This window comes from Pyxicephalus adspersus, chromosome 9, assembly GCF_032062135.1.
Source record: "Pyxicephalus adspersus chromosome 9, UCB_Pads_2.0, whole genome shotgun sequence".
Taxonomy (NCBI): Eukaryota; Metazoa; Chordata; class Amphibia; order Anura; family Pyxicephalidae; genus Pyxicephalus; species Pyxicephalus adspersus.
Genome location: NC_092866.1, coordinates 61,961,227 through 61,975,241, shown reverse-complemented (window position 1 = coordinate 61,975,241; position 14,015 = coordinate 61,961,227). Strand labels below are relative to the sequence as shown.

The window sequence follows — 14,015 nt, the reverse complement described above, 5'->3', positions numbered from 1 at the left end:
CAGCAGAGACATGAAGTGGAACAGGAATGTTTGGCAGGTAGAATTGACACTGGCAGCCACCCAGACCAGGAGACTTCTACGGGGGAGCTTGGTTGGCTCAAGAGGTTAGCAGTCTGGCCTTTGCAGTGCCAGGTCCCAGGTTCAATTTACAGGTTCTCCCTGTGTTTGTTTAGGTTTTCTCTGGGTACTCCAGTTTCCTCCCACATTCCAAAAACATGCAGTTAGGTTGATTGGCTTCCCAAAAAAGAAACAAAAATGTCCTTAGATTGTGTTAATGACATATGACTATGGTAGGGATTTTGGATTGCCCCTTGAGAGAGACAAGTGAGCCCCTTTGCGATACAAGGACATGACTATGGATTTTGTAAAGCGATGTGCATTATGTCAACGCTATATTAATACAATTTAATACCAATAATAATTATGGCTTTCTCTGATAGCTGTAGGAGATTGTGTGATGCCACTACTGTTTTCCTTGCTGGAGGCTTTGACATGTGAAGGTAAAGCCCAACTATGATGGTCTCCTTCACACAGAGGCAATGATAAGTCAGCAATGGGGCAAAAACCAGCCTGCAGGTAGACCAAGGACAATAATATTACTGCCTAGTCCTTTGCCTTCTGCCTGATTTTTTGGCACAACTTCCAGCATTCGAGTTCCTCTTTAACATAACAATACAATAGTGGGGGTACAAGGATTGATATTAAAATGCTCAGTGCATTCCCACTTGGCTACAAGCGGAGGACCACACATCTCAGGGTGTGTTTGCCTGGAATTTTTCTGTACAAAAACTGAATGTGTTAATGTTTGAGACACGGATGGAAAATGCTAATTGTCAGCAATACAGTACAAATGAAGATGGAAAAAATGCTTCGCCCAAACATTTACAATGCTCGGAGTAATGTGTTTTCTCTGTGCTGGTTTATGGTCGGTTCTGAGCTCTGTCATTGGAGCTGGAAAAACATTTTACACTTACTGAAACTGCTAAACATGAGCAAATGAGAAGCAATTATAAACATGGCACTGGCAGGATATCAGAGTTCTGTAAAAAAAATAATTAAAACAGAGGGTCATTCTAGGGTAGAGAGAGAAAAAGCTTTTAAATGTTTGGTGCTTTTAGATAAATATGATCCTGTACAGAGGCCGGACTCTATTTATCACAAGGGGCTTCTGTCTAGAGATTCTGGATGAAAGGGAGTAACATCAACAAGCATTTATTCTGTTTTAAATGTTTTTTTTCCGTATTAATTGGTGAGTGAGGGCTGCAGCAAATGGAAGGGAGGTTTGGATAATTAAAGGAGTCCTAGCACTTACAAATAACACAAGCATCAGTATAGCTTTTGCCCAATGTCATGGCCCTAGGAGCCTCCACCCTCCTATAATGGCTTCCACATGATCTCAGGGTGGCCTAACCATTGCCACATGGTCTAAAATCTGTATACTGTTGTAATTACACCCAAATAATATGTTATCAAACATTTGTGAATGTTGGATCAGGGTGATTGGTCCTGGAGATTGCAGCTAGTTTACAATAGCAATATACATATTTCTAAATGATTCCCTGGGAGGTAACATGGGGTATATTCTGCACAATTCCTGGACACAAAATCTAGTATGTGCTGGAACATTGCTCTCCTATTTCTAAAATACCTTCATATAAGTGCATTTTCCTTTAAGTAATGGTGCAAGCTGATGGGTGGCAAGTCTTTGCCAATTCCTTTCCAGTGTACCCACCTATAGTATATTTTCCAATGGCCTGGCCCCAAGCACACTCCCTGCCCAATGATTCTGCTGAAGACCAATTCACATACAAGTGCTAAGATTCAAGCAGAACACCTTCAAGAAGTCCCCCTTAAAATTGGCCTTGGACTATGCTAATGACTATGGAAGGGACATTATTAAGTAAACTTCTGAGAGACAATCACTGACATGACTATGGACTTTGTAAAGTGCTGCCTTATATGTCGGTGCTATTTAAATACAAGATAATAAAATGGTTCTATAATGCACATGTGTGGACAGGGTGGTGCATAGGGGAAGAATAACCGCACTCTGCATTCATTAATATAAAACCACATCTTCTAAAAGGGTCAAAACAGTGCTGTGTGATTTTGCTGCTGAATGAAGAGTTGTCCCCTTGCTAAAGTAGTAATGGAACTACTGGCAGGTTCAACAGGTTATAAACCATGTTACAGAGAAAAAAAGAGAAAAAAAAACAAAAAAAAAAAATTGCGCTAAGGCTAACGACGCACTACATTGTGTGTGTGTATGTATGTATATAATTACTTTGTCTAGGTCAGAAAGGCTCTTAGCTTTATTGTATCTCTAGCAGCAGTCCATCACATTCAGTTGGACTTGTTCTTGCATTGTGTTTTGTAGCTTATCCAGGACACTAGAACCTAAAGCTGAAGGTTGATCTGCAGTTTGGGTTTACAGGCAGTGAACAAAAATTGGTTTTAAGTTTAAGTGACTGTCCATCAACTTTCCTTGAACCCTAAAGCCTTCTTGTGTTCCAGACACCATATGTAATGGAAGCTAAGCGGGCAGTGTGTGTGCTATTACAGATTTAGGTCTATATAACGAATGTGACCATTTAGGTGTTTATGCTTTGGATTTTAGTATTATATATCTGTGCACAATGTATTTATTTGATTCTGTTCTTTGGGTAACCCTCTCCCTTTAAATATACAGCAAGGCACAGAGTGTAGTACACAAAATACCTGGCTATGGCGATGTACAATGTACCTTGTAATGACAGAAAGGCTCACGCTTGTTGTCAGGATAATTGACGTAACAGATGGTAATCTAGCTATAATTTGTTCTCTTTGTATTGTAATGTGAAGCGAAGGGACAGAGGCACGGGTGACTGAATTAAATAGGATTTTCATCTCTGGCACGGATCGATACTGTCATTAAATTCTCCGATAACTCCATCCTGGCCGTCCTGCAATGAGGTGACTGAGCACAATCCATTATTTAAACATCTCTGTGCCAGGCGTGTCCAGGATCGAATGTAAGAAAAGACCAATGCTGGAATATCATCTTTTCTATGAGCTGGTATTTGAGTGATTATAAGCGGAGGAATTAAAGTGTATGAAATCTGGAATAGAGGAAGAGTAAAGAATGGGAGTGCCAGTCCACTGATGTCTGTACAGAATACATTTTATTATTTATTGTCTGTGATACCTCCATATCTATGGAATGTTTATCGGTAGAGAAGAATGAACATTACAGAGTAAACATTGCTGTGCAGTGTGATTGTCTGCCATGGCAATGGCCTGGGTGGTTTTCTGGGCACTAATGTTTGTCCTTTCACCCAGGGGCTGTGGGGGTTATTGGGCAACCGGACACAATAGAACTTAAAGTTCCTTTTAAAAAAAAAATGCTACAGTATTTGATAGCTCTTATAAATGCCTATGAAATGTCATTCATACCTAACCAGTATTCCATTAGAATTCAAGGACATTTTCCAAGGCTTTTGGAGGGAAAGTGGGGCTGGCAGGGATTTTCATGGGATGGGACCTGGAAGTACAAATAGATATCTAGTCACCAGTATTACCTGTGCTGGATGGTGACCATTTAGTAGAGAAGCAGGGCTTTGCTTCCTTTGTATTAGAGTTGCACCTACGTCTCCTTGTCTGGTGATGAAAAATGATGAGGAAGCAGCAGGACCAAAGTATCCCAACACCCATAGGTCTGTTAGATAAACTTTACAACCTTTCTTTTAAAACCTGCTCTTAAAACATTCCCAGATCAGATTTGCTATCCAGGAGCGATGAAATGTCTCTGCTCTCTAAACCTAACTCTCTTTTGGTGCCCAATATTCACCTGTCACTTTCACCCACTTCCCCAGTCTGGTTACTAACCTTACCACAAGAAACTTGCCCAGAATCTAACCCCCAAAACTTATCCTCCAAGTACAGGGTTCTCCCCAGGCCCTTTTAGCTGGGTGCACCACCCCTGCACTTTTCAGCACCCACCCAGCTGTTTTTGGGTGGTTACTAAAGAGTTTGGTCACAATACAGGGGCTGCCACCCACCTACAATTTCTTCCCACCCGGCTTAAAAAAAAATTCTGGGTTGAGCACTGAAGTACATTCCTAATCCCAAGCTTTTCATACTGGTACCCTCTGTTGATTTGATAGGGATCCTGGCCATGTCTTGGCTGCATAGCTGGATTTTATAGCTATTCTCCTGGCTTTTCTGGAGCTTGACGCATACTTCACGAGAGAATAGCAGATCTCGGGAGAAGCGGTAACTGATGGTGCATTATTCATTAGATAGACAGCTGCCCTCACTGCATGAACAGCAGGCAGCATAGGAGTGACCCCACCACAGAAGTCGGAGGCTGCAGTGCCTTATATCTCACATTGCGACTACTCACAGGAAATGCATGGCTACCTTTCCGGAAGAGATGAAGGCAAAGTTACATTTTCTAGAGTTCTGCTCCAGATTACAACATTATGTTCACGAAGGGTAATATGATTTGGAAATCATTGGGAATAATGTTAAAAAACAAAATGCAAAAAAAATGCAAAACCTTGTTAGTACTTTTTGGTTTGTATTTTAATTTGCTAATTTGTTGTTTACACTCTTTCTTATTCCCAGGTATGGCAGTGCGGTGGCAGTGTCGAGGTTCTGCCTTGTTCGCGTATCGCCCACATAGAAAGAGCCCATAAGCCGTACACCGAGGATCTGACTGGCCACGTGCGTAGGAACGCCCTGAGAGTTGCCGAGGTCTGGATGGACGAGTTTAAGAGTCATGTGTACATGGCCTGGAACATCCCCCAAGAGGTACTGCGGCCTTAGATGGCTGTTTATCTGAATCTTTTTTTTTTAGCAGGGGTTTGCGAGTTCTCCACTCCCCAATGCAATGACTGCACAAGTTGCCCCAATGACAGGTTCTCTTCTTTAGAGCAGAGGGTAAGGTATACAGGTCTTTCCAGCTGCATTTGATGGCTGTTTATCTGAATCTTTTTTTTGAGCAGGGGTTTGTGAGAGCTCCAGCCCCCAATGCAATGACTGCACAGGTTGCCCCAATGACAGGTTCTCTTCTTTAGAGCGGAGGGTAAGGTATACAGGTCTTTCCAGCTGCATTTGATGGCTGTTTATCTGAATCTTTTTTTTGAGCAGGGGTTTGCGAGAGCTCCAGCCCCCAATGCAATGACTGCACAGGTTGCCCCAATGACAGGTTCTCTTCTTTAGAGCAGAGGGTAAGGTATACAGGACTTTCCGGCTGCATTCCTCTCAGTATCCTGGTTTTACAGGGTGGTCATTCTGGTCTGCCACATTTTTGTTAGCAATTTTTACATACAGTTATTACAAAATCCTCAATCTGTTTTGATATTGGTTGCCTTTTGTTTACTGCACAACAGTCCTGGAGAGGGAAGGGCAGCACTAGCAGCCAATGAGGGTTCTGTTAGATGCACATGGTGACAGGTTTCATACTAACAGGAGGAAAGACCCATCTGTGTGGGGTGGTGACACCGCTGCATTTTATATTTTACAGAGAAAGTGTTGTCACCTGCTTGGTTGGTGCTGCCTAGCAGAGGTAAAAGATTGATGGTTTACATACGTGTATTGGAAATCTGTACTTAGCTGCCCGCCCAGAGTTCAGCTTTAAGCAAACATTTTATTTGTGACAATACTATTAGCCCCCACGCTGGATGAGCAGCTTGTGATTTACTGAGAAAAATAAGCTGAATCTGTAGCCTTTAATCCACGTTCACCTTTGTGTATGGTAATTCAGCAAGCGTCAGGGGACAATGCGAGCTCCGATCACTTGATGGAACTTGTCAACCCCTGTCTGCGTGACAACAAAAACTCATCTGACATGGCAGATACCTACAGAGAGAGCTTCCCACCCCCTCGCTTCCCGTCACTTGTTCCTCGCTCTCTAAATGTAGGCGCAATGTAAAGAATGTGCATTTAATGAGGACATTAGCATAGGACGCGCCTGGAAATGTATTTATCTTTCTCGGGGAGAAGACAAATATGCCTGCGATTTTAAACAGCTCAGTAACATTTAGGAGAACGGAACTATTCGTCAAAGGGCGACTAATGTGGACGTCTCCAATCGTAACTGTAATGCCAGCATTCTCTCTTTAGAATGGTAGAACAGGACAGAATTCTCATGGATTGGAACAGACAGTTTTATTTGACGAGGCCAGAAACATAAATGGAGGCACATCAATGTTTTGTTTTTATTGTGCTAACTGATTTGTGAGCTGCTGAAGAAGAAAGGAAAATCCAAGTAAACCTCCATAGCAGTGGCATAGCTACGGACCTAAGGGCCTAAATACAGAATTTGGCACTGCCCGCCCCCCCAATTCATTCCTATTGCACCTCTGCACCACCACCGATGGGGTTCTAGCTACAGACTAAAGGCCCAATTGCAGAATTTGGACCAGGACCCCCAATTACTTTCCATAGCTTCTCTGCCTCACCACTGATGGTCATCTAGCTATAGATCTATGGGACACAGCCCTCGTTTAAATATGGATTCCTCCCCACCATATATCAGCCTCCCCCTTTACATTAGAATCTTACATTTACATCAGTAGTTTCCCAGACCTTAGTCAGTGTGGCCCTTAGTAGTTCCACCCATTGCTCACTGTTGTAAATGGAGCTGTCAGAGGAGATGATCTTCCTTGTTGCTGGTCTTTGGCAGAGGACATATTCTAATGCAAAGTTGGGAAGAGGAAGGTAATTGTAGATCTCTTCTGATGGCTCTGTGTGCAAGAGTAGGAAGCCAGACAGTGGTTATAAAGATGGCCCCTCTAGAGTAAGGAATAGACACTGGAGTCCCCGCTCCATGCACTTCTGTCATGGGTATGTGGAGCCCCTGTATCATTGGTAAGGGGAAGAAAAGTGGTCAATTACCTTCTGAGAAGCCTGGTAGGAGGTAAGGTGCTCTACCTATCTTCCTTTGCATGTAGGGCACAACTCCCAAAAGCCCTCTGACTGCACCCATTATAACTCTCTCTTGAGAGAACAGTTAGGGGTAGGCAAGTAGGTTTAATTTTCAGTGGCTACAAAGAAAATCAAAACAGACTGTTACCTTGCTAAGATGCTTGGAGTGGTCCGTGTCCTGCATTAGAAAGCAGCTAGCTGTAGGATATTGTAGGCTGCAAGAGGTGGGAATTAATATAGCAGTGCCATACAGGTGAAGGGTAAAGTCTGGGTAAACTTTCATTTGCATGTGACATGTTCATTACAGTTCCTGCCTCTCATTCAGAAAAGGACAACCATTCTGCAGTCTGAAAAAGAAGATCTAACGTTTTTTTTTGTACAAAAAAAAACCGGATTTGACAAATATTTGAATGTACACATTGCTGTAATGAATGGTAACCATGTGGTATGGTGTTGCTGTGGCATTTGTTTTTCCTTCTATTACGTTTGTAGGCAGCACACGCCTACATCACAATTCATACATGCCAAGTTGTGTGTGTCACTAAATACATGGGTTATGTCCATTTTTAAGGTGCCGACCCAGTGAAAATTAAAATGCTACACAATGCATAGTAAAGGGGGGGGGGGGGGGGGGCTATAGATTATGAATTTAGGGTAAAGCTTTGCCTAATTTACTGATAAAGCTGTGATTATTGCACATTTTTTTTTATCTAAAAGTTGAACACAAGTTTTTTCTCAATCGTATAAATACAAGATAAGTTGTACAATTGTCCTCAATGCCAGCATTGTGTGCAGCAAGCATGGAAACACCATCTTTGTTGTAAATTCCTAGAATGCAGCAACTTGATCACCCTTTGGATGAAGATAGCCTTGCCATGCTAACACCCAATCTCCCCGCATTGTGAGAACCAAGCTGGGCACTGGGACCATGTCACTGAATTTTTCTATTTTTGTCTGCAGGACTCAGGGATTGACATCGGTGACATTTCCGAGAGGAAAGCCTTGAGGAAGAGACTGCAGTGTAAGACCTTCCGGTGGTATCTTGTCACTGTGTATCCTGAGATGAGAACATACACTGACAATATTGCCTACGGGGTGGTAAGTGTCCCCTTCTTCTGTGTTAGGGATAATAATCTCTAGTGCTGATTTCTGACAGTCAGGGTGTGACCAGAATATATAAGCTGCTGTTTTTTAACAACTGCTATGTTATATTTCCATTAAAATGATGATTGTAATAATGATAATAAGGTTACAACATTTTTCCTCTGCAAAAATGCAAATGCAGTTTATGGCATGCCCATGTCTTCAAAAATCACAGATGTGTAAGAGTTATTATTATTATTATTATTATTATTATTATTAATATTAGGAATTCAGACAGCAGAATATTAGTGAGGCCATGCCGTCTTTGTAGCAGGAGACCGCTGTCAATAAACGAATCATGGCTCACCCTGACTCTTGGTGATCTTTCAAGAGAACCTATCACCATATCCAGCGATGTCATTATAAAACCGGATTTATTGAGCTGCAGTTAACTAAAACCAAGGGGGAGTAATATTATGGACTGCTTGGGTGTCGGTAGCATTAAATCTGAACAGTTTGACATTTTCAGGTCAGATTTTTTTACTCCCCTAACACCCTTGGATTATCACAAATGACAGGTCAGTGGCCATGTTTGGCAGAGCACCAGGGTAGCACTGCGGGTATGCGTCACATGACATCAGCGCTCCTTTTTGCACCATTACAGTGTAACGTTGCACCCTGCAGTAGTCTATGACGCCATTCACTCACTCTTCTACATTGAATGACATTGTGACTGAATGTAGACGACAGCACATCCAGTGATGAAAATTATTTAGGGCAGGGGACGGAATCAGAGACGAGGTGATTATTTCTGTCTGAATTACTGCTAAGAGGACCATTTAAAATAAACAAGGAGCCCGGAGTGGGGCTTTAAGTTGGGATAACGCAATGTTTATAGAGCATCGCCTGAGGAATTAAAGCCAATGTTGCAGCTTTGCCATGTTTTTGGGCCTCACAGGTAGAATATTCCAAGCACTTGGCTTACATTGAAATCCCCATCTGCAGACTGAAGATTTCTGTGTAATCCTGGATGAGCCGGAGGGGGCCTCACTTCTCCCCAGCGCCAGTCCGGCTGTGTCTTTCTCCGGCTCTGATTTCTAAACAGAAGCGACATGAACTTTATACAACCCAGAACTTTGCCTAAAATATACCAGCGTGAGAGCCGTGTACAGCCAGACGGCAGGGCACCCCGCGTGACTAATCTGCTTCATTAACAGAGCCCAGTTCAAATGCTGCAGCTGATTAGAAATCTTTATAGGAGAACTCCAGAAAAAGTGAAGTTCGGTCGCAGCATAAACTAAAAAGTGACAGACTGCACTATGAACTCTTCATAGGGACCAATCCTTAATAAAATTTCTTCTGCTGAAGCTCTTGGGAACAGATTTAATTTGTTTGTAATTTCAAAACCTTTTTTGGCAAGATTTAGCCCCCGTCTATTTTTCCTGCTACAGAAACAGATGCAAGAGGTGCTGGAACCTCACATTTGTCTTCACAGCAAGATGGCTTCCCAGGCTGAACTCCAGATGTGGAAAGGAGCACCAAGCAACTTTGTAAAAGAGTCCACAATTTATTGTTCAACAGCAACAAATAGATCCAACGTGTCTTGGAGGGCAGGAGAACTCCTTCAGGGCTTTAAGGCCCTACAGCCTTGACATGAAAAATGGCGATGATGTGTTCTCCTGATGGAGGTGTCAGAACCTTGCCTTGTCCTTGTCTGCCATTATTGCCACTAAGTGAGGCTATATGAAAGTGATCAGTGCAATGCAGGGAGTTCTTTGGCCCCAAAAATGTGCTGGATGTATTTGTTGCTGTTGGACAATAAATGGTTATGCATGGACTTTAAGGACCTGATAAATTTACCACAATGATTAATCAATCTCCTTGCACTCCACCTGCCATTATTACCAGACAGGGGCTGTCTTCTGTAGTATTCACATTACTTTCTGCACATAGAACACGTGCCAATGTCAGTTCCCCACTGTTTATAGTAACCCATAGCCCTCTTACAGAGGTGACCTCTGTTTATATGGGGGTTTAGGATTATAATCTGCTGCTCCGTCTTCCTGTCAATAGGTTAGACTTCATCAATCATTTCCCATTACAATCTATAACATTTAATGAGGTTTAGAGAAATTAAGATGCAGAAGTTGGTTGGCTATTAGGGAGAAGTAAATGGAGTAGTTCTTTAAAATGATAAAGAAGGATTCAATGTGACCGAGCTGCAGTATAAAAGGAGATTTCCTTCCTTAGACACATCATGGCAATTACTTGTTTTTGTGCTTACTTTCATCCATTCATTCACGTCATTATACAAGATGATCACACTGCCATTCTTTATTTAAAACCACAACAATAAATGTTCTCATCTTGTAAAAAAAAAGCCATTTTCAATTTTCATTCTGAGCCGACACCTCGGCCCCCGTTCAAGGTTAAAAAGTCACATTAGACGAAGATGCACTTAAGCATCCGGACTCGCAGTGGCGAATTTTCATCTCGCCCCCCTAAGATTGGCAATCATGTTTTATATTATGACCAGAATGAGTTTGTTAATCAGATGGGACAGTGAATATCTTTTCTCTGCTTGAACAAGCAGATCCAATTTCTCAGTCCGGTTTGCCTTTGATTAATATGTCGCTTCATCCCTAAGACACTGACTTGGCGTACCTTGTAAAGCGTCCATCTACGTGAGCCTCGTATTGATTGTGTGGCTTAACCCCCAGAATCATGGAATGCCTTGTATGACCGCTCAATGCAAATGTTATTATTTTAGGCCTTTAAATCTATAGCTGCAGTACACAATGCTATACAGGACATCTCTACAGCCCAGCAGGGTTTACAATCTTATTTCCATGTCAAGTCTAGGCACTACAGAGACATTGTTCCTGATTTATATAAGCTCTCCAAGGCTGATCCAGAAAACCTGGAATATATTTCCTCAAAGTCATTAGCTATTAGCAAAAGTTTTCAATTCTGGACCAGATCCAATCCAGGTTTGCTGGATCACCAGCCTGTAGTTCAAGACTACGGGCTGTCATTGCCAGCAAAGGGTTTTCAAGCAAGTATTAGAAATGAACATTTTATTTTCAGCTTTTTAAGTCGTCCAATTACTTTTGAGCCCCTGAAATGAAGTGATTGTGTTAAAAAAAAAAAAAAAAAGCTTTAAATCCTCACTTTTTTATGCAATCTTTTTGTTCAACCCACTGAATTAAAGCTGAACGTCTGCAGTTCAACTGCATCTAAGTTGTTTCATTTAAAATTAGTTGTGGTGATGTACAGAACTAAAATTAAAAGCAGAGATTTGTGGATTGACCGGTAGATGCTGGACAGCGAAGTTCCTACAATGGCTGGGATAATGTCATCAGTCTGCAGGGAAGAGGAACCATTCTCTCATTGTCCAACATTGTAACTTTTGTAGGAAATTACAAGCTGAGAGGCTGAGCTGGTTCTGATATCTGTATGATACAAAGACACCTAGCGTTACATGATTTGTGTCATCTCTTATCTCAGTCTGGAGATGGTGACCCTGGATGATGCTTGGACAAAGCAGATGAAGTCCTTGCCATGGGAAGTTCTGTGACCTTAGCAGTATTAAATATCTGGAAGTGTTACATTTTATTACATGAAACAAAAATGTGATATTTACTGCTTAATCAGATATCAAACATACAGGAAGTGCTGACTTACAATATTTCTATATGTGAACGATACAATAATAAGACCCTGTAAAGGAGATATATATATATATATATATATATATATATATATATATATATATATATATATTTACTAAGTTCATATTGTGAGACGGTGTTGGAACATTTGCTTGGAAGTAATATTTCAGATTTTGATCAGTTTTAGGATTTAGAAATACGCCCTCTACTGTCCATCTTTATATGAAAGAATGTCAGAATTTCTGCTAACTAAGCGCACTCAATGCTGCTTATGGGCTATTAAAGATCTTCCACCTTCTGTGATATTTATCAAATGTTATATTTTTTTTTTTTTACAGCTTCAGAACTCTCTGAAAACAGACCTGTGCCTTGACCAGGGGCCAGACACGGACAACATCCCCATCGTCTACATCTGCCATGGGATGACGCCACAGGTTTGTGATGTTCAGTCTATTTGGTGTACAGGTTTTTCTTTATTAGGTATAGTAATGACATTTCGTTTTTGTGTAACACCTTAATTGTAGATTATCTAACATGGGGTGATTTCGTAACAGGCCATGCTGTTTGCACTCCGCCAGCCCCAGTAGAAAATGCCAATGTTTAGTAATATGCTGTACAGACAAATTTTACAATCTGTGCCACCACCTTGGTATCATTACAGGCGTACACACACCAATTTATGTAAAACATCTGATACACTCCCTTTGTGTACAGGTAGTCCCCAAATTAAGCACATCTGACTTATGGACAACTCCTAGATATGAACGGGGCTTCCCTACTCGCTCCGGCGGTTTGCATGACTTGCAGAAGAAATCTTTTGCTAAACACAGCTGAGGTTGTGGGTGATCTTGAAGACTGAGCTTTCTGCAGCCTCTTGTAACTCTTTAATGACCAGGATGCATTTTGCAGTTGTTTCTTTTTGTATATCAAAGCACAGCTTGCTCCAGCAGTAAATAAATGTCTAGGCTCCATAAAGTTTTTTTTTTTGCTTTGTTTGTGATTAACTCACAGTGAGGTTTTTATACAGTAACTGACACCACACTGTCTAATATTATGTTGAGACAAACATCTGTCCTAAATGCACTTATTAAAATAATGTACCTGTCCTGACTTACATACAAATTCAACTTAGGAACAAACCTACAGTCCCTATCTCGTATGTAACCCGGGGACTACCTGCACTTATCTAAGCCAATTGGATGGCAGCAGTGCAATGTAAAGCATCATCCGGGTTCAGCTCAGGAGTCTGTTACTATTCACATATAATACCATAATGAGGAAAAAATGGGATTTTGATTATTAGTGATGGAACCACCATCAGAAACTCCTCCAGTCCAGCATTGAAAAAGTCAAGTTCTTTTACTCAGAGCCCAGTACAAAAGTACCCCTTGTGCCCTCCTGATGGCAGCTCGGGATGATGCAAAGGGGGCTATTTTGAGTATTTCACTAACTGCTGATCCCCTGGGATTTTCATATACAACAGTGTCCAAAATTTTTGTTGGTGCAGCAGAAGAAAAAACATCGAATGAGGGGCATTTCTCTAATGATAATGTCCTAACTGGGTGTTAAAGTATTTAAGTAAAGACACCAGGGACTGTTGATCCAGGGAACATCCGATTGCCTCACAGAATCAGTAAGGATTTTTTTTTCCCCTGTTGGAGCAAATTGAACCACGCTGTATTTTTTGTCTTCATCTAGATCAACTATTTGCATAGTGGTTGACCTTGATGGACTTTGTGTTTTTTTTTTACCCAACTAACTATGTATTCATGAGAGAAGTTTGAGAAGAAAGGTGATAAAAAGAGGAAGGTAACTGATAACCAATCTTTACATTGGGAAGATAGCACCTTGAACCTTGAGGTTGCAAGAAAACCGTGTTGGTTTCTATTTATCAACCAAGGACAGAAATCAGAGCCTGCAATGGGCAAGAGATCACCAACACTAGATCAACTTGTAAACCAAATCTCAATGTAAATCCTAATTTCTGCTGAGGGCCCGGAGATGGTTCTATAATCACTGGATCTGAATCCGATAGAACACATTGAGGATGTAGAGTGGGAGATTTGCAGAATGAAGAATAAATAATGCGAGCTGGCAGATATAATTCTGTCCCAATATATATTTTCTTGTACTGCATCCTTATTAGAATCTCAGGCTTTGTACAAAGCTTACAAGGATCTCTGGGATTAGGATTCTTGTGGCCTTTACACACACAAACAATGCCTGTACTTTGCAGTGCCTGTTAGGACTTTGAATAGGAGACGGAGAGAAGGAAGGCCCCTGCGGAGCCCGGGAACCGCAATGTATTTTAGCACAGGAACAGACGTAATTGAAGTAACTGAATAATTGCAG

At 41.4% G+C, this 14,015-nt stretch overlaps 1 protein-coding gene across 1 annotated transcript in view; it reads left to right on the top strand.

The window, feature by feature from the left end:
- The window catches only part of GALNT18 (polypeptide N-acetylgalactosaminyltransferase 18), a 203,506-nt gene that overhangs the window by 170,561 nt on the left and 18,930 nt on the right, over positions 1-14,015 (top strand). The window contains exons 7-9 of the mRNA XM_072422272.1: positions 4,606-4,791; positions 7,870-8,007; positions 12,002-12,097. Coding sequence (XP_072278373.1) covers positions 4,606-4,791; positions 7,870-8,007; positions 12,002-12,097 — 420 coding nt within the window. The remainder of the gene's footprint in view (positions 1-4,605; positions 4,792-7,869; positions 8,008-12,001; positions 12,098-14,015) is intronic.